The sequence below is a fragment of the Equus caballus genome, chromosome 5 (assembly GCF_041296265.1).
Source record: "Equus caballus isolate H_3958 breed thoroughbred chromosome 5, TB-T2T, whole genome shotgun sequence".
In the NCBI taxonomy this organism is placed as follows: domain Eukaryota; kingdom Metazoa; phylum Chordata; class Mammalia; order Perissodactyla; family Equidae; genus Equus; species Equus caballus.
The window spans coordinates 85,135,889-85,156,360 of NC_091688.1; the positions used below are offsets into that span (position 1 = coordinate 85,135,889).

The 20,472-nt window shown below is 36.8% G+C and overlaps 1 protein-coding gene across 10 annotated transcripts in view; it reads left to right on the forward strand.

Moving 5' to 3' along the window:
* TTLL7 (tubulin tyrosine ligase like 7) overlaps positions 1-20,472 on the forward strand; it is a 134,075-nt gene that overhangs the window by 34,666 nt on the left and 78,937 nt on the right. For 3 of the 10 annotated variants that reach the window (XR_011438854.1, XM_005610468.4, XM_001497543.7), the window contains exons 2-6: positions 7,314-7,511; positions 7,720-7,851; positions 12,708-12,829; positions 13,729-13,796; positions 18,134-18,292. Coding sequence is in view for 9 of the 10 variants with exons in the window: in XM_005610468.4 (XP_005610525.2) it covers positions 7,487-7,511; positions 7,720-7,851; positions 12,708-12,829; positions 13,729-13,796; positions 18,134-18,292 (506 nt within the window). In the remaining variant the exon portion in view is untranslated. Of the gene's footprint in view, positions 1-3,629; positions 6,847-7,313; positions 7,512-7,719; positions 7,852-12,707; positions 12,830-13,728; positions 13,797-18,133; positions 18,293-20,472 lie in introns of those variants that run through there. The other 7 variants (XM_070267417.1, XM_070267421.1, XM_005610470.4 and 4 more) reach the window with 5 other exon arrangements.

Consider the following 20,472-nt stretch of genomic DNA (forward strand, 5'->3'; position numbering starts at 1 on the left):
GTAGTCGCGAGATTCTTTGTCCTTGTGTGTGTTGCTTCTGCTCGTGATCAAGCTTTTACCGTCTCTCTCCTGGACTTTTGCAACACCCTCTTAAGACCGCCTGTCTCCACTGCTGCCTCTCTCCCATCCAGCCCCCACAATAACTGCTGGTGTAATCTAGCAAAAAGAAATTGGAGTTACGTTACTCCTCTTTATGTCCTTCAGTGACTCCACGTTGCTTCTGAGTCAGGATTGGACCTGAATTTCTGACAGTGTGACTTAGAACACAGTAGTCCCAAGGAGACATACAATGGTTCAAGCAGAATTGCTTTGGCTATTTTACTTCTGCCTATTATTTCAAAAGGCTAAAACATGATAAAGGTGTATTCATTCTTTATATTAAAAATTTCGTCTTGGTATGTATGAGAACACAGGTGCTCACTCTCTGTAGAACAGGAGAGGCTATTGCTTCCTCCCCCTTTCTCTCAAGAGGTATTGGACTTGGTGTTTATCATTCCTGTGTAGTTCTTTACACTTTTATTCCATATGTATGAATTCCTAAGAGGTCTGTAGCTATATATCAATATCTCTACCTCACTGTATATCATATATCCTTGTTTTACATAATTTTAAACTCTATGTAAATAATATACTACTGTATGTATGCCTCGACTTTGTTTCATCTGCGCTGTTTGTGTGACTCATCATGTAGCCCCAGTGCATTTATTTTCATTGTGTATGGTACTTTCATGGTATGAGTGTACCACAGTGTATTTGCTTTCTTGTTGATGTTTATTTGCGTTTCCTCTCCCTGCATTTTTCAGCTATCCCTGACCCTTTCAGACCAAGCTCCCATGCTCCTGGCCCAGTACTTGGGAGTAGAGGATGTATGATTAATCTTTGTGGTGGTTGTTAATTCTCATATGTTTAATGATTTTGGGTAGATTGCTTATATTTGAAATGAATGTCGTGGTTGGTCAGCATTGGTAGCTGGTTTGGGCTCAAATAGGGGGTGTATATAAACTTTCTAGATTAGGAAAACCTCACTTAGGTTTTGCAGTAGCAAATGAGATCTTTTGTAGAAAATGTCTTCCTTTCCGGCAGCTCAGAGCCCTGCTTGGCAAATGCTCTCTCCTTCATTTGTTGCTTGTCAGGTAATTACTAAGTGATCCACATGGCTCTGTTTCAAAAGACCAACGAGCGGGGAATAGACTTCAATAGTCGTGTCCCCCACGTACTTGGAGATTGCACGTGCCACTGACCCTTGGCCCTCTGGTCCACTGGTTCTCAAACTTTTTTTTAAGGATTGGCACCTGGGCTAACAACTGTTGCCAATCTTTTTTTTTTCCCTGCTTTATTTCCCAACCGCCCGCCCCCGCCCCCGCCCCCGCACACAATTGTATATCTTAGTTGCAGGTCCTTCTAGTTGTGGGATGTGGGATGTGGGATGTGGGACGCCTCCTCAACGTGGCCTGACGAGCGGTGCCATGTCCGCGCCCAGGATCCGAACCCTGTGTTTTGATGTCCTGTTCATTATACCTCTTTAAACAACTGTCTAGGGGGCTGAGAATAACAAGAGACCTTGTGAAGATCAGAGTTTTATATGTAAAAATCCGTAAGAGTGCCTACCACATAGTATGTTTTACATAAGTGACTCTATCAACCCCATCCTTCTCTTCATCTTTCTCCTTGTCTTATTCCTCTTCCTCATCCTATTGTTTCAGTTTATAGCAGCTGAGGATGGAGAAGTTTAGTTATCCTGTGTGTAAAGCTAAGAAGTAGACTGGAGCCAGTGCAGAGTCTCAGCTATTTTTTTCTAGCCAGGGGAGAATACTATAAAGTGGAGCTATGGAGAACTAGAAAATAGTATGTAGGAGTGGGTAGCCAGGTTCAAATAGGGAGTAATCAAGGTTGGAGTCTGTGATGGTTGTTAGTGTTACTGGCGTTTTTTTCCTATTGGTCATATGATATGATTGCTTTTCCTAACTCTTGTTGGCTGCTGTCATGTGCTTGCTTTAGGCCACTGAATTGTGAACAGAAATTTTGTATATCATTAGTTGCCTGCATGAGATCCTCCAAAACTCTCTTTCCCTCTGGCACAGTGACTGGTTATTGTTAGATGATGGCTGCTCTGACAGCTTGGCTTCCTTGGTGACTGATACGAGGAGCACCCCTGGCCAGTCTTCAGTTGATATGTAGCACAATCAAGAAATAGACCTTAGTTGTTTTAAGCTCCTGAGATTTGGAAGTTGTTTATTGTTGCAATAATATTTGGCCTGTCCTGACTAATGAAGCTTTTTTTTGATGGGTTTTGAGAACTGAAAAGTCATACAATAGGATAGCAAATATGAAAGTTGGGTGGGGGTGAGCTAGATGCCGAAAACTATGATGCTAGGAGCCAAGACCCAGAGTCATCAGGAGTGTATAAAAATCTAATATCAGCACTGGGGAAACAAGGTGGAGGGAGGGCTTGGGATGTCCCTGTCCCGCCTTCAGAAAAGTGATAGACTATCAAAAGTATATAAAACTAGTTAGCAGATGTTGTAAAACATGTTTGTTCTCCTTGTTAGTGTGAAAATAGTAATTTAAAAATCAAGTAGAAAATAAATGCATAGGAAAATCTGGATTTAGGAAGAAGAACCTTGTTGGAGGGCTTAAAGATTGTTCAGTATCACAGAAAGTCTTACATTTCCACATTCCCTCCCCATCACACATGTTCCCATCCACACATGCTTACATGCCCATATGTGCACATATGTGTCACATTTTTATCAGCTTCTCTTGTATAAGTCATTACCCTCCTTGAAATATCACCTCCCTATGAGGGCTATTTGAGTACAATATTCAAAATTGCAACCCTTCTCTTTCCTTTCCCCCCACATTCCTGATTTCTTAACTAGCTCTGTTTTTTTCCCCATAGTACTTAGCATTTTCTTTAGTTTATTTAGTATGTTTATTGTTATTGTTTGTCTTTCCCCCACTAGAGTGCAAGCACCACAAAGAAAAAAAGTTTTTATCCATTTTGTTCACTGAGAACAGTGCCTGGTACATAGCAGTGTTTGTGGAACCGCAGAACATTCAGGAAGGCCGTCTGGATGCGATAGGTGCCTAGGTGTTCCAAGAAGGGAGATTCAATCTGAGGCAACTTTGTGATCTCAACCTAAAATGTGGTTGAGACATTTTAAACCACAATGTGATTCTCTTGCTCTCCTTCCCTAGCTTTTAAAATAGTTCCAGTCAAGCAGAATTAAGCTTCTTGGTGAAATCTTCAATATGTCATGTTTAAAGACTGAATTTTGAAGGTATTACAAAAAGTGGGAAAGGACACAGACTTTAGAGACAAACTACTTCCTTCTTACCTGTTAGGTGTGACTTTGGGCAAGTTCCTTAACCACGGAGTCTAAATTTCCCATATGTAAAATTGGAATAAAATGTACGGGAGCAGTTACTGGGTGGTCCAAATACACTCAAAGTTAAGTGAAAGTGTTTAGTACACAGTAGGTACTGGTTTATGTTGGTTCCTTTCTCCTTCCCCTCCTCACCATAAAACAGCTTTTATTACATTTTTATTTAGTAGTATTTTACATATTTTCAATTTAACCCTAAATTTGGTTCCCACTGGCCTTTGTCAGGTTATTTTTGTAATCTATGGTAAGCTAAACTTCACAAATACAAATACACAATACAAAAAGCCCGTGTATAGCATTCACCTGGGCATGGGTTTTTACGGGTTATTTGGAAAGGTCTGAGTTCCCTTTGTGTTATTTACACAAAAGGTGTTTTGTCTTCATCTTGTTGTCATCAAAAATATCAACAATGCTATCCTCATTGGTTGGCATTTTAGACTGTAGAGCTGGAAAGAATCAATTCCTTCCTTTTGCATATTAAGAAATTAAGTCATCTGTCTGGTAAGTGATGGAGTAAAGGATAAGAATTCGAATTGACTTCATGTTCAGTGCTCTTTCTCCCGTATTATACTTTCATCTAATACATATTTTCTTCTACGTGAAATACAAAATTTGATGGTTTTGTTATCACTATGATAATGTCGACACAAACTTTTATCACATGTATTTAAGTTTTTGAATAGGTAACACATGCACGGAGTACTAAAAGGTGTACATAAAAGTAAGTCTCCCTTCGCTCTGCCCCCAGCCACAACTGGCCACCGCCACTCTGTGCTTTCATTCCGTATGTTCTTCTGTTATTATACCCAAATGTCAACTGTTATGTACTTTGCTTTTTTTACTTAAAATGTAAAAGTAATATATTGTAAATGATGTGTATTTGCTTCTCAGAGCTCCGTGACCGCCTCTCCTTACTCCCAGCAGTTGTTAATTAATTGATTGATTTTTAAGTTCATGAACAAGAGCTTATTGAGCGCTGTGTTCGGCACTGTTCTAGGCTCTGGGACTGGAGGAGTGAACAAGATAGAAGAAAACCACTGTTTTCACAGAGCCTACCTTCTTGGTTTGTGGTTGGTGATGTGATAGGGGTACAAATAACAATCTCTGTGATAGACGGGAAGAGGGAGAAATGAATTTCTTTGGACATGATCAGAGGAAGCTTTAAGGAAAAAGTGGAAATTTATCTGGATTTTAAGTGACGGTAGAAATTCACTGGGAAGAAAGGGTGCTCCAGCACAAAGGCACTGGAATTACTTTTTGTTGTTTCAATCTTGTGTATCTATTTTTTCGCATGGTTAGCACTGAAGTTCTGCATTAAAGGTTACCATTTGCTTGAAATTTTGGAAAACTGATTCCTTTTGAAAGTGGCTTCTTTATTTGCGAAATAAAATTGTTCCTTGTCTTAGAAATTAATTTCTGCTGCTATCCTAATTCATTTTTCCCAATTTGTTTAGTTGAACTAGATATGAGGATTTTCATAGATGATTTTTACCTTTTTTATACACTTATAAGAGTCTTCTTGTTTTACTTTTTTCTTACAATTTTACATGTATATGTTGTAATGAACTATTATCTGCTTCAGTGCCATTCTCAGGCAACAGCAGAGGTCGTAATCTTGGCTGCACACTAGAATCATTTGGAGAGCTTTAAAAATGCTGATACCTGGGTCTGAGGTGAGACCTGGGCACCAGGATTTTCAGAAGCTCCTCAGCTGACTGTACTTTGCTGCAAAACGAAACCATTGGCTTAAAGTATCTCAGAGGTAACTGAAGCATGCTTTCTGCTTTGGGAAAGTAGGTAACCATGGCTCATCTGAGTGGTGTGATCAATCTGTCATCTCAAATCTCTTGCTTAGAATAAAGTGAAGTGATTAGAATTGAGATGGCAGAATGAAGTCCTTGAGTTTGTTAAAGCCTTTTATTGTTATTCACCAAACCATCAGTGAATTAAGTAAAGCATGTATATGGATAGAATAATTTTAAGGCCTTTAAATTCCTGTGTGGTTGGGGGAAGGGATAACAGTTCTTGTTTTGAGTTCTATACAAATCGAAGTCATTTGGCTCATTTTTAAAGTCAGAAGTTAACAAATCTGTTTTTACAGCCTACAACAATTGCTAATTTATTGTTAGTGTAGTTAGGCAAACTTTCTTCTCAACCTCCTACTGACTTTGTCACCTACTTTCAATGTAATAAGTACTCTGTTACCATAAGAGGATCTTTGTTTACTCCAGTAACAAGATGTTGGACAAGGACTTGTAAACTCAAACAGTTACCTCCTGAGGTGTCAGAGAACTTCCAGAAAGAAATCAAACTGAACTTTAGACTACTCCTTTCTTTTATTCTGAAAAGTGATCTAGTCTGTTTCCAGTTTGGAATTGGGAGCTGAGATCAGGTTAGGGATGTTTACTGTGATTTCACTGTTTGGTGTGAAGTAGTGTAAATTCCCAGAATACACCCGTCCCTTGCAGTATGCACTGCAGTAGGGTTTCAGACTTCTTTTACATCTATTCAGCCTGGTGTCTGAAAATAGCGGGGCTCAGTGAATAGAATAGATAATCAGACAGAATTGGGTTCAAAGCCTAGCTTTTCTATTTATAAGCTGTGTTACCTTGATTTATTTAACTTTTTGATCCTTAGCTTCCATGTGGAGAATTGGGGGAAATGATGTCTAAGTTCCAGGTTTGTTAATGAGGTAAAATATCTTAGATTCTTAACACAGTGCCTGCCCACAGTTGGTCTGTAATAGATAATAGTTCCCTAGTTTTGATATTGAATTATTCTAGAGAATTATTCTGGTAAAAATGATACCTGAGAACAAATTAAGTTCTAAATTTTCTTTAATAATGACTCCTGAGGTAATGTATATGAGTCGCATTTTATGTAGCTGAATTTCTGAATCTTTCTGAATTTCTGATAAACCTGATAATCTCCTGACAAGGGCGTTGATATCATACTGTTGTTTATCATGATAGGTTTTATAGTTTTCCTTGTGTTTAGAGACATTTTACAAGAACTCAAAGCTTCTTTGAAAGGAGAGATTAGAAAGTTGATAGTATAGACTGGACAGTATAGTGTAGTCAGGGCATAAATACCTAGGTTCATACATACACAATGAAAATATAAGCAAAGTGTAATATGGGCCATGTTGGGGTGTAGCCAAATCAAATTATTTTATTCATTTAAAAGTGTTTATTGTATTCCTCTTTGTGCTCAAATAAGATCGTCATAGTAATGACTCCTCCTGTTTTCTGCTTTCAAAATTCTTCTCATTTTTAAAGGCGTATTTCAAATGTGGTCTGCTTTATGAAGTGGGCCCCCACCGCCCAAAAAGGAATCACTGTTCTCTGCATTCTGTCAACATGTGACCGCCCCACCCCGGGCACTTCCTTCTCTGTTTCTATTTAAGGCAGAGCTGCTGCCAGGGTTCCGGCACTGGGGTGAAGGTTGTGTGGGCTTCTGGGTAAGGGCAGTGGCTTACATCAGAGAAATTTTAATTTTAGTCTCCACTTTGTTGCATTCTTTCTCTGTAAAGATTTGTCCTTTCTGAGCTCAATTTACTTATCTGTAATATGGGGATGAAAGCTTCTACCTCATAGTTTTGTTGAAAGATTAAGTGGTGTAGTGACCTAAGATAGTAAGTGTTCAATAAATTATAGTGAATATTGTTGTTTTGTTTGTATATGGCATGTTATTTATTGGATGTTAATATGAAGTGTGACATATAAAACCTCCTGTAGACTGCACTTTTTAGGACTGGAAACTATCACTTGGCATTTTGCATAAAGTTTAATAAATTAGCAAATATTTGTTGATTGAATACATTAACTTTCACCTTTGCTTGATTTTTAAAAAGAGTAGTATTGGCATATATCAAAAAAACTTCATAAAAGTTGTTTTCTAAATAACTTTGTTTTAAAATCCCTACAGGTACTCTCTTGTCCCATAACTTGTGTGCTGAAATCTGAGAATTCCACCAAGATAATATGATAGGAACGTCCAGAGATCTGGAGCCTCATCCTACTTAGCCTGATGCCGGCCTTCCAGCTTTCCTGAGAGCTTGGTGCCGAGCACACGCCACTTGCTCCTCGGCACAGGCAATCATGCCATCTCTGCCTCAAGAAAGAGGTAAGCAGGTTGATTTAATCACGTTACACAATATGGGTGTATTATAGACCATTGCTGCTAATTTTTTTTTAAGAATTAAAAATTAATGGGGGGCTCTTAAAGAAACAGAGATTATAATTTTACTTTGCTGGTGGGGGGCATTTGTGTTCTCTGGTATGGAATTTTTGTTATTTCGGTGATATTTGGTTGGCTTATATTTCTTTTAAAGTTATTCAGGGACCCTCTCCCTTGGATCTGAATACAGAATTGCCTTATCAAAGCACCATGAAAAGGAAAATCAGAAAGAAGAAAAAGAAGGGAACCATTACTGCCAATGTTGCTGGGACAAAGTTCGAAATTGGTAGGTCTCCTGAGTCATGAGATTGTCATAATTGTTGGAAAACTAGTTTGATGTTGAAAACAATGTAGAAATTCAGAGAGAGAGTTATCTTTTATGTAATGGGTTTTTTTGTTTTTTTTAAGATTGGTACCTGAGCTAACATCTATTGCCAATCTTTTTTTTTTTCCTTCTTCTTCTTCTTCTTGCCAAAGCCCCCCAGTACATAGTTGTATATTCCAGTCGTAGGTCCTTCTGGTTGTTCTATGTGGGATGCCACCTCAGCATGGCCTGATGAGTGGTGTCTGCACCCAGGATCCGAACCAGTGAAACCCTCGGCTGCCAGAGTGGAGTGTGCGGACTTAACCACTTGGCCACGGGGTCGGCCCCTGTAATGGATTTTTAAATGCCTTCTATAAAATTTTCCTTTTTATGAGATATTTAACATGTCAGTAATAAAATAGAACATCAACGTAAGCTAAAAGGTTTAGTTATTAATGGGCTAGGATTAAATATATATGATTTTGATTAATACATAATTTTTAAATCAAGTATAAAATAACATGAACATTAAAACCCAATGGTTCTAACTCTAATCTTTAAATATAGATGTGCTTAGGAAAATTGTATGGTTCTAATGCATTTTTCACTTGGGGCTAAAATTCTCTTTAATCTGTAACATTCATTATTTTGTAAATAATTTTTTAAACATCAAAATGTTAAATGTAAAATGAAAAGTGCAAAATTTGAGATTTTTATTAAATAATGAGAGTCTGACTTAAAAAACAGAATAAAACCATATTTCTCTCTCTGCTTTAAAGAATTCTTTTGATGATGCTGTTGCTTTTTATTAACGGAATTCTAGTTTTTATGTGTAAGCAGTATCTGCAGAAGAATTAATTGCTTTAAGTTAAGATGCTTTTGCTCAGCATTGCAAAACTCATTACGAATACTATAAGTACTCAAACAATCTTCTTCTTTTTCTTAATAATTTTGTATTAAAAGAGTTGTGTAAAAATCATATGACCCTCAAGGATGTTGATTATTCTTACCCTTTTTCATCTTGAGAGTCTCATTTCCATGTATAGTAATTCATGAAAGTTCATCAGCAATTAATGGAATATTTGATTGGAATTGAGATCCCCCAATATGCTATTCCAACAAGGGTTCCTCAGAGGAGAAAACTTTAAGCAAGTTAGAGTGGGAGGGTGCGATGTGAGAGGTTCAGGGTTTACTTGTAGCATATTTTCTAGAGTGAAAAAAGAAGAGTAAGGTGACCACTATAAATGTGATTGATGGGTGGCGTTCACTTACCCTCTCCTTTGTTTTGAAGGTTCTGGTGGGGTTCCTAAGGAACCTGGATCTAAAGGAGAGTGTTCAAGTGCAACACTCTCCCTCTCGCTTTTGCAGGAAGTTTTCCCCCGGGCTCAAGGTGCATTAGCATTCTTCATACTGATTCCCTACCTCTTTGCTGAGCCCTGCTCAGTGGGGTTTAGCAAAATTTCTGGCTAGATCAGGCTTGGAGTCTTGGATCAGGGACTGCTGGGAGAATATGGAGCTAAGTACAGGGGAGGGAAAGAGAATAGGCCATGTGTCAGGGAGAAAGCGCTACCTTGCTTTTCTCTCACTTAACCTAGTGATATGCAGCAGCTAACTTCTTGTAATTTGATTACTGCTCCCTTGACAGGCTGAATTATCTAATGGAAAGATAACCAGGCCATCTGCAGGACACTAGTGTTTTTGCCCTGGCATTGCCTGTTTGCTCACGTAGAATACTTTGGCCACTACTAGTTTTCATATTAATCCTTTTTATTACCCTTGACTAAATGTTTTCACATGCATTACCTCATTTAATCTTCCAAATAACCCTTTGAAATAGGCTGCATTACTCCCTTGCTCCCTTTTCCCCTGTGTTTCCTCACTCTCATAGTGAATTTGAAGTGGCTAAAAGCCATAAGAAAATAAATAAGGAAAAATAAAGATAGTAAAATAAGATGAATCTTGTGGCTGATGAGAATACAAAATACGTTCCATGAGATGCTCTCTAGTTAGAGATGGGCATGGATTTGATTCAGAGCTTCCTAGCCACCCCAGCAAATATTGAAACATTACCAATTTTAGAATGTACAGTGTCCAGAAGATAAAATCATACTGGTTATTCAAAGGAAATGTATGACTTTTTCTATTCCTGCATCTTGAGAGAAATTTCTCTCATATTTCCTCAGGTAGACATGTTGTGGAATAGTGAAGTACATTCCCAAAGTAGTCCTACAATTAATACATTATGAAATTTCACATTATTATTTTTATAATTCCCCTATGGCAGAGTTGAAGAAACTGAAGCTCAGTGAGAGCCACGTAACCAAGGTCACACAGATGGCAAAAGTGGAACTTGAACCTGAATTAATTTGGTGCTAAATTCACGGTTCTTTTCACGATATCATGCTGCCTAAATAAAATATAAAATTTAAAATGAGGACTGTTAAGGTGTCTTCTGTATCAAAATTCAGAGTCATTGCGTGGGTTCCTGTTTTTAAAACTCCTGAACAGCCTCTGAAAGTTCTGTGGGTCAAGGCAAAAAAAAAAGGTAAGGCAGATTTGTGAGGAATATATTTTTGGTAGTTTTCATTAAATGGGGACAAGAAAGATTGGAGAGGGGCTGGCCCCGTGGCCGAGTGGTTAAGTTCGCGCGCTCCGCTGCAGGCGGCCCAGTGTTTCGTTGGTTCGAATCCTGGGCGCGGACATGACACTGCTCGTCAGACCACGCTGAGGCAGCGTCCCACATGCCACAACTAGAAGAACCCACAAGGAGAAATATACAACTATGTACCGGGGGGGCTTTGGGGATAAAAAAAAATCTTACAAAAAAAAAAAAAAAAAAGAACGACAGATTTCTTTAAAAAAAAAAAAAGAAAGATTGGAGAAGGGGATATGTAAGTTTGCAAAGGGAAACGTGAGAAAAATTGTTAGTGTGGTTATCTCTATTTTACCAATAGAGAGTTTGGTTTGGTAGAAATTCAATATGGGGCAATTATTTCATCTCTCTTTTAAAAGAGAACTCCTAAAAGACCAACATTTAAAAGCATGGATTTAGGGTTTAGCTGTCAACAACCTATTATTTGGAACTAACACATTAAAGGAATTTCTTTTCTATGTGGTGGAGGAAGTATCTTTAAAAAGATACCAATTGATTTCTAAAATTTCAGTTCTAACAAAAATGTGATTAAATAGCTTAGCTGAAAAAAGTGACAGTTTAATACCTTACATTGTGTTTTTCTCTGAAGTTTAACGTTGTCAGCTCTCCAAGCTTTGAATTTCATAATAAAAGATTTATATGTGACTGACCTTACAAATTTGATTTTGTGACTCTAAAGAAAGAATGGATCTTTTCCACCATAGTTATGTAACCTGATTGTTCCCAGCCTCACTGGCCCACGAATACATTAATACCCATGTTTTAGTAACTCATTACACTTCCTCCCTCCATGATGGCCGCTAGTTCTGTTTCGCTCAAGATCTTTCCAGTTATTTCTGAGAGGCCCCAGACAATGTCTCTCGTGGACTCAGGAACAGGTCTGCTCCTGACCTGCTGTTCTGGCCTCATCATGGTTCTCTGCTTCTAAGCCAGTGAAAGGATTCTTCAAGGCTGTGTCACTATTGCCCTTGCCCTTCCTATGAGCTCTGGAAGGCACAGCTGCTCCTGAGCCCTTAGGATGCCAAAGCTACGTGGTGGTCTGTGGCAGACAAGAGAGGAACAGCCCTTTCCCCAACTCTTGTACATTGCCACCAGGGCCTTCAGAACAGCGCCCAGTTTTACTAAGGTTCTCACGGAAAACAGTTACTTCAACTCAAAAATCCCCTTCCCAACCTCGTCTATCTCCAATCACCGTCCTCTCCTTTTATGCTTGTGTTCTAGGCACTGTTGCATAAAAAGCCCTTTATTTCTCCTCAGCCAAAAAGCAGTCAAGAGTCCCCAGGACTTGAGACCAACAGGTGCCTGGTCATCAGTTTCACTCTTAAGACAAGTTCAGACAGTTGATCCATTTTTACCATTTCTGCTCATATATAGGGTACCAGTAAAAGGAAAACATTTAAAAATAAATTATTGAAGCACTGCTGTGTAGTAACACCATTCTGTTAAGACTCAGAATTCTTTTGGAACCCAAAATTTATCCTAAGTATTTGCTATATTTATTTTAAACTTGAAATTCATTGGAACAAAAATATCAATATGTTAATTGTGATATCCAAGTTAGAGAGGAGCATATAAATAGTTGGTACTAAAAAACAAGCTTTCCTCTGAGCATAAATTTTTCAATGGGATTGGAGTGTTGGGAGCAGATGGAAGGGCCATTTTCCAAATCTCCGCCGTGAATTCTGCTGCATTATTTCATATCCTGAGTCAACATAGCTGACTCGGTTTTAACTGCTAAAAATAATTTGAACTAGGGAGGTGGAAAGTATAGGATAGGTCTGATGATCAGGGGCTATTTTTACTTTTTCCCTTTTGTACCTAGACCAAGGTCACAAAAAAGCCATGAAAGCACATTTTCCTGAGTAAAAATGTTGTCTCAGCTGTGTGTATGTTTGTTGCTATGAATAATGACTAAACTCTTTAGCAGTGTTGTGTACCTGTTAAATCTCAGAGGATTGAAGCTAAGGATTTTCAGTGTAACCTAAAAACAGTTGTTAGTTACTATTGAGTGTAATCTGGCCCTAGATAAATTGGTGAAACTAAAAATACGGTTATCCTATAACTAATGTGTATTTTACAAATGAAATACTGTGAGCTGGCATTTATATATATCAGAAAACGTTTCCACAATGAATGTATTTCAGAATTATGTTAATTTTGGTTTAAATTAACTGTTTCCTTGCAGTCCGTTTAGTAATAGATGAAATGGGATTTATGAAAACTCCGGATGAGGATGAAACAAGTAACCTCATATGGTGTGATTCTGCGGTTCAGCAGGAGAAGATTGCAGAGCTGCAAAATTACCAGGTGGGAAATTAATCAGGACCAGTTATTGGTCGTTCGGAAAGTTGTATGAACTCCATTATAATTTTCTTTAGATAGGGTTCTTAATATGTTGAAATATTAAATTTCAGTTCTAACTTACCTGAATAGCCTGTTTTGTTGCTGTCTAGTTGTACTGACTATTTCTGTGAAGGCTGCATCTTTTCAAATTTAGCTTTTGACCTCCTTCCATCGTTGAGGAAGGATTTTTAAAAGAAAATGCTTCCTGGGCTGGTGCTTTGCATTATACTTAAAGATGAGTGATATGCAATAGATTGCGGAGAGAGATCAGGGTGTGGAAATACCTTGTAATGTTGGCTTTGTGTAGTCTGGCTTCATTATTTATTTTTAGAAGGTAATACAAACTTACATTAAAAAAATAAAAAGCTGAAACTAAAAAGCCAAATACATGGAATTTTAGACAATTGATATTTTGTATAGTTCTTCTTCATCTGTTAGTGTAGAGGGTGATACAAAATTGACTACAGGCAACAAATAAGTTCATTTTCATCAGTCTTTCTAGAGTGCTTATCTGTATGAATGTAGTAAATCTGGAATACCCAAAATGATTTGGACATTGAATTATCAGTTACTCAACACAGAAGAATATAACTTTAATGTCTAAGTAAACACCATTTTCTGATTTCTTTAAAATTTTGCAATTTTATTCTCTGATTACCATAGATTCCTTAATTCCAGAAATTCATTGAAGGTCATTTAATTTTAAATATTTTTACATTAATAATTGTCAGTTTATTAAACATTAAACTCAAAGGATGGTTATAACTGTAATACTGTATTATACCATATAACCGTATTATAGTATAAATGAATATATTTCTCAAGTCAATGAGAATATTAATGTTTACCTTTTTATTTTCCAGAGGATCAACCATTTTCCAGGAATGGGAGAGATCTGTAGGAAGGATTTCTTAGCAAGAAATATGACCAAGTAATCTTCATTTTCTTGTAATAGAGAAGACCTGTTGGAAGTTTACATTTTGAGTATTATAGTGCTATCTTTCACAAGATTACATTGATTTGAAATGATATTTTGATGAAGAGAGAGAATTTTAGAGCCAGAAGGGTCTTAAAAGTTCACTGGTTCTATTCTTCCCCTTTGCAGAGGAGGTAACCGAGGGTCAGAGACATGAAGATCTTGCACAAAGTCAAACAAATAGTGACTAGCAGAGATGCAGCAGAATACTGTTCTCCAGAATCTCAGGGTTCTTTTTACTGCAACTTTCTGTCTCTCTAGCAACATAAGTTTTTCTTTTAAATCTAAGAGGTTATCTGTATATGATATTCAATATAAATTTATTGATTTTCAGTTAAACCTTGCAGGAAACTTATTTGTTGCATTATATGCCGTGTGTATGTGTGTTCATATACTGGTTATTGAGCATCTCATGTGTGCCTGGCACTGTAGTAGGTACGTACATGCACACACATACACATAGACATGCATATATGCCCACTCAGGGACATACATACACATATATTTATCTCTGAGACGACTATTTCGAGTAATAATCTGCTTTCATGGGAAAAACTGTTAACACGTACTCAAGTGTTATACTGAGTTAACTGCAGAATTTATGCACTTTATATTTCTGTTGATTAGATATTTTTTAGGTTAAGAAAGTTGAGTGGTAAATTGAGAAATTTTTTAAAAAGAGAACTCTTTCACAGAGAAAGGTTAGTCAACTTGTGTGTGTAATTAAAGAAATATCAGTATATGTCCATGTGTAAGTTTGTACATGCATTCACTCAACAAATATTTTTTCCCTGTCTACTATATGCCCGAGAGACTGCTAACTTTGAAGTAAACAAGATAACTAAGGCCTAGTGCCTACGTGGAACTCACATTTTAGTAAGGGAGAGAGACTGATACGTACAATGTGGTTTATTGGTGCCACATGAGAATGGTCAATGTATGGTGGTGACAAAGATGGTGGGAGAGATCATTTTTGGGAGGACAGAGAAGGCTTTCTCGAGGTCAAAGTATGAGATGGATATTGAAAAGTGTATAGGAGTTCTCCATTTGAGAAGAAGGCAAGGAGATTGTAGGCAAAGACAAGGGTGAGAGAAAAATATATGGAGACAAAGCAACATGAGATGTTTGGGGAAGTTTAGGCAGTTTTTACGGTGATGAGGGGTGATGGGTATGATACTAGAGGTAAATGCAAAGGCCAGGCTGTGTACGCCATGTTATTATCTTTTATTTAATCATTGATTCTTTAATCTCTTTAACTGCTCAACAGACATTTCTCTTTATCCTGAGAGAAATGAGTTATTTAATGAGTTTAAGTGGAGAAATAATATGTTTTAGGTGATCTTGGTGGTATTGTAGATAATGGATTCAGTGAATGTAGGTTTAGAAGGAGAAAGTCCTAGAGGAGATGGTTGTCAACATCTGGGTGAGAAGTAATGAGCATCTAATAAACCAAAACAGAGAGAGTGGGAATGGGGCAGAGGAAATAAACCTGAAAGATATGAAGCAGCTAGAATTGATAGGACTTGAAGACTGCTATGGTGTAAGAATTGAAGGGAGGAGGAGAGAAGTCTCCAGGAAGCCTCCTGGGTTTCTGGCTTAGGATATAGTGTAGGTGGTGTGATTTACTAGCATAGGGATTCTGGGAAGATGGACTTTAGAGAAAGGGAATTATCTCTGTGAAGTTTTGGCCGTGTGTTTCATTTAAGTTTTTTATTTTTATGTAACACATATTTATTCAATATCTATTATATGCCAGGCACTGTGCTGGGCTCTGGGCACATGAAGTGATCAAAAGCAGACTTAAGGCTTTTACAACTTTGCATTGCAACTGTGAAAAGTGCTGTGAAGTAGAGGTACATAGTTCTAAATCAGTGCATAGTGAAGGACTTCTAACTTAGGAAGGCATTGGAGAATTTCCCTGAGGAAGGGCAGTGATGTGAAAGCTGAACTATGAATGATGAGTGGGAGTTTGCTGGTGAAGATGGTAGGTAACAGCTTTCTGGGCAGAAAGATAGCATGCGCTGAGGTCATGTGATAGTAGAAAGCATGAGTAATCAAGATACTGAACTAAGGCCAAATGTAGCTGGAGCACAGAGAGATTGATGGGGTGTGGGGAAGAGATCAACTGAAGGGTGATGTTCAGGATTATGGTCTTATCCTAATGCCATGGAGAGGAGGGGGCGATAAAGTTGGTAATATGACCAGATTTGCATGTTGAAAAGATCGTTCTGGCTGCTTCATAGAGAACAGAAGTCTATATGGTCGGAGAGGAAAGAGGGTTAGATGTAGACCCATTACTAAGCTATTGCAGATAGGCAATTTCCCATTCTATGGAATCCTTGGAATTCTCCTTAAGGAAAAAATTATCTTCTATTAGATAAAAAGTGATGACCAAGTAATATAAAAAAAGAGTTAACTAAATTACATGTTTAATATCATTTGGTAAATCTATGACAGAACTAGGAGCAGAAATTATCTTAGATTCTCAAATTCCTAAGTAAGACTGCATCTCTCTTTTAAAGCTATACATTTTTACATCATATGCTTTGTGCTAGATTACCTAAATGGAATAAAGTATATGTCCTCAATACATGTGTGCTTGGATTTTTTTCAAATATCTATGTGAAAGAATGGTATTATTCGTAAATTCGACATGGTTAGTTTTAAAATATATTGTTCTAGGGGCCAGTCCGCTGACATAGTGGTTAAGTTCACGTGCTCTGCTTCGGTGGCCCGGGGTTTGTGGGTTTGGATCCTGGGCGTGGACCTACACACCACTCATCAAGCCATGCTGAGGTGGCAGCCTACATACAGAATAGAGGAAGACTGGCACGTATGTTAGCTCAGTCACAATCTTCCTCAAGGAAAAATAGGAAGATTGGCAACACATGTTAGCTCAGGGCCAATCTTCCTCACAAAAAAATTAAAAAATGAAATATATTGTTCTAATTAAAGCTTTAACTTGATCTAATTTCATATCATAAAAATATAAAAAATTTCATATTATAAAATATAATAAATACATTTAAAGGTGTTGGAAACAAAAACAAGGACATTAGCACTGTTATATTGTGTTTCCTTTAGATTTGTGTGTGTGTTTCAAACCAGTTGATGTTAGCCTGTTTTGCACTGACATTGTTTAGCTTATTAGCTTATTCTGGATTTGACAGATGGAACTAATTATTTCCCTTATTACAGTGGAAACATAACTTTCTTACAGGATTCTCTTGAATGAGCACTTGAAATAGGATAACCGTGTGAACCTCCAGTTGTAGAAGCCAAGTGGCTCATGTATTCCACACCCTAGTCTTAGATTTTAGGCCCTTTGTGCATACTATATACTGTGGCTCCATTTTAGGTTTTTCTAGTCTAATTTGGGGACAGTATCTGCTCCTCTATAAAAGATTTGCATACATTTATAAAAAAGACATTTTTTGAAACAAATTTTCTTTCATAGGTAATATTTTTAAATACTTCTTCTAATTTCTTAATTTTTCTTGGGAATTGATATGTGCAAAATGGTTAACATTTGGGATTAATCAAAAGTAAACATTTATGCCTAGTAATATCTCTAAGTTTTGTATCAAATAGACAGCCCGATTTGTAGCAAATACAAAAATATCAGGATATACATTGTAGCCATAAAACCACATGTATAGGCACAGGTAGTTGATATAAATAAAACCTCTCTGATTCAGAGGCTTCACATGGTTTTCTCAGAAAAGTAGGTAAACTCCAAAAAACACTGGAGTAAAAGGTGATCAAAAACTGCCCCCTGTGGGTGACCCAGAGCACTCGAAGTCATCGTTAAAGAAGCAATATGAATGTCACCTGGCCGGGAACCATTTCCTACTGCCCAGCCCCATCCCTGAGGCAGTTAATGACTCTCTCCATGTGTTACCTTGCCTTATATGCCTTTATTGCACCTATCACATTCTGTTTAATTGATAGCCTATATGTAAATTCCTTAGGGCAAAGATCATATTAGTTTATCTTAGTATCTCCAGTGCCTAGCACTTAGTACACACTCAAATAAATGTCTGACCTACTAATATGTAAGTTAGTATATAGGGCAGAGATTCTTGTGTTTTTTTCACTGATGTATTCCCAGTGTCTAGAATAGTGCCTAGCACGTAGTAGGTGCTTAATAGACATTTATTGAATAAATCAATGAATGAATCAATAAATGAAGAAATGGAGGGAATTTAAATCCTTATAGTAAATGTCACAGGGAAAGAAAATTTAGAAAAGTTTGGATAGGAATTACTTTTCATATTATCTCTAATTTACAGAATGATCAAGTCTCGGCCTCTGGATTATACCTTTGTTCCTCGAACATGGATCTTCCCTGCAGAATATACACAATTCCAGAACTATATGAAAGAACTGAAGAAAAAAAGAAAGCAGAAAACTTTTATAGTAAAACCAGCTAATGGTGCAATGGGTCATGGGTAGGTATTTTTCACCTGGAATATATAAAAATAAAAAGTTGGGGAGAAGAATAAATGTGAGCATCTGCTCATGGTAGAGTACCGATATGAAAAAAATAATAAATAGATTTATAAATACTGCTTTTTGGAAACTAAATATTTAAGAATGCCTTTTACCCTGTCCCACAGGCTTCAGTAATTCAATTTAAAAATTAAGTCAACAGGTTGTACGACTTTAGTAGGAGACAACAAAATAGAAAAAAGAAGATGTTTGCTAATTTTGTCTTAAACATAAAATTTGCATTTTTTGTAATAATTTTAGAGTAAGTTTGGAGAGTAAAATCAGTTGCTACAGTAGAGCTAAACTGACTTGGAGAAAGAACTGGAAAGGGAGTTAGTAACTCTTTTCATGGCTAGAAATCTTAAGTAAAATATGTGTCTTTGTTGCTTTACAAAGAAGTGTTTTTCTTTCTGTAGCGATAATAATTGGATTGAAAATGAGTAGAACACATTTTAAACTAAAATGCCAAGTACTGGATGTGTTAGCTGAGACTAGATTATGCAACTTAATATTCCTTTTTCCTTTGTTTTCTTATGTTAGTTTTCTGCAGTGTACTTTTTCAAAGAAAATGTGGCTGAGGCAGCTTTTAATAAAAACATATGAGTCATTTTAATCTTTTGATTTAAAGTGTTGTGGGGAAAAAAAATTTGGAAATGTAGCTTCCAGGTAAATTATTGTTCAAGAAATTTTCTTTTACCTTTAGTCCTAATTTCATAATTTAATCAGACATTATTAACTGTGGTTTAATAATTTGAAAAATTAACATGTATTATTAGTGGGAATTTTCTATTAATTCTTTAATGTAAAGTTGGTTAGCTGCATGTTAGTATTAAGGGGAAAATTTGGGGGGATAATTGAAGCTCACATTTTTCTCAATTTTAATGTTAAAATATTTATATTTAATGTTAAAACATTATAAATAAGTAATAATCTGATTTGACAACAGTATAAAAAATAGCTGAGAAGCCTTCTGTGCTGCCTGGGTTTATCTCATGTAATTCAGTAGTGTGTAGCTAAAGGACACCCCTCTCATCTGTGAAATATATCTATTTCCTTGCTGGTCTTCTGTTTAGTCATTCTATCCATTATTGAAAGTGGGGTATGGAAGACTCCAACTGTTATTGTTGTCTGTTTCTCCTTTCACTTCTGTCAGTTTTTGCTTCATATATTTTGGAGCTCTGTTGTTAGGTGGATATATGTTTATAATTATTATATCTTCTTGATGCATTGAATTTTTTTTTTTTGCCCCTGGGAAAGATTCACCCTGAGCTAACGTCTGTTGCCAATCTTCCCCTTTTTTTCCCCTCCCCAAATCCCCAGTACAAAGCTGTATATATTCTAGTAGTAATCCTCCTAGTTCTTTGTGAGCTGCCACCACAGCATGGCTACTGACAGATACATGGTGTAGTTCCATGCCTGGGAACCGAACCTGGGCCACCAAAGTGGACCACACTGAGTTTTAACCACTAGGCCATCAGGACTGGGTTGACTTTTTAAAATCATTATATAGTGTCTTTCTTTTTCTCTTGTAATAATTTTTGTCTTAAAGTCTATTTTTTCTGATATTAGTATAGCCACTCTAGTTCTCTTTTGGTTACTGTTTGCATGGAGAATATCTTTGCCATCCATTCACTTTCAACCTGAGTCTTTCAATCTAAAACGAATCACTTGTAGCCAGCACATAGTTGGGCCATTTTTTTATACATTCTGCCAAATCTTGTCTTTTAATTGGAAAGTTAATCCATTTGTATTTAATGTAATTATCAGTAAAGAAAGATTTACGTTTGCCATTTTGTTGTTTGTTTTCTGTATGTTTTATATAGTTTGATTCCTCCATTTCTCCATTTCTGCTCTCTTGTGTGTTAAATGGATATTTTCTAGCGTACCATTTTAATTTCCTTATCACTTCTTTTACTATATATTTTTGAGTTATTTTTTTAATGGTTGCCCTGGGATTACAATTAACATTCAATTTATAACCATCTAGTTTGGATTAATATTAATTTAGTTTCAATAGTAAGGAAAACTTTGCTCCTATATAGCTCTGCCGCCCTTTATGTTGTTATTGTCACAAACTATGTCTGTATATATTATGTGCCCATCAACATAGATTTATAATTATTGCATTATGCAGCTTTGT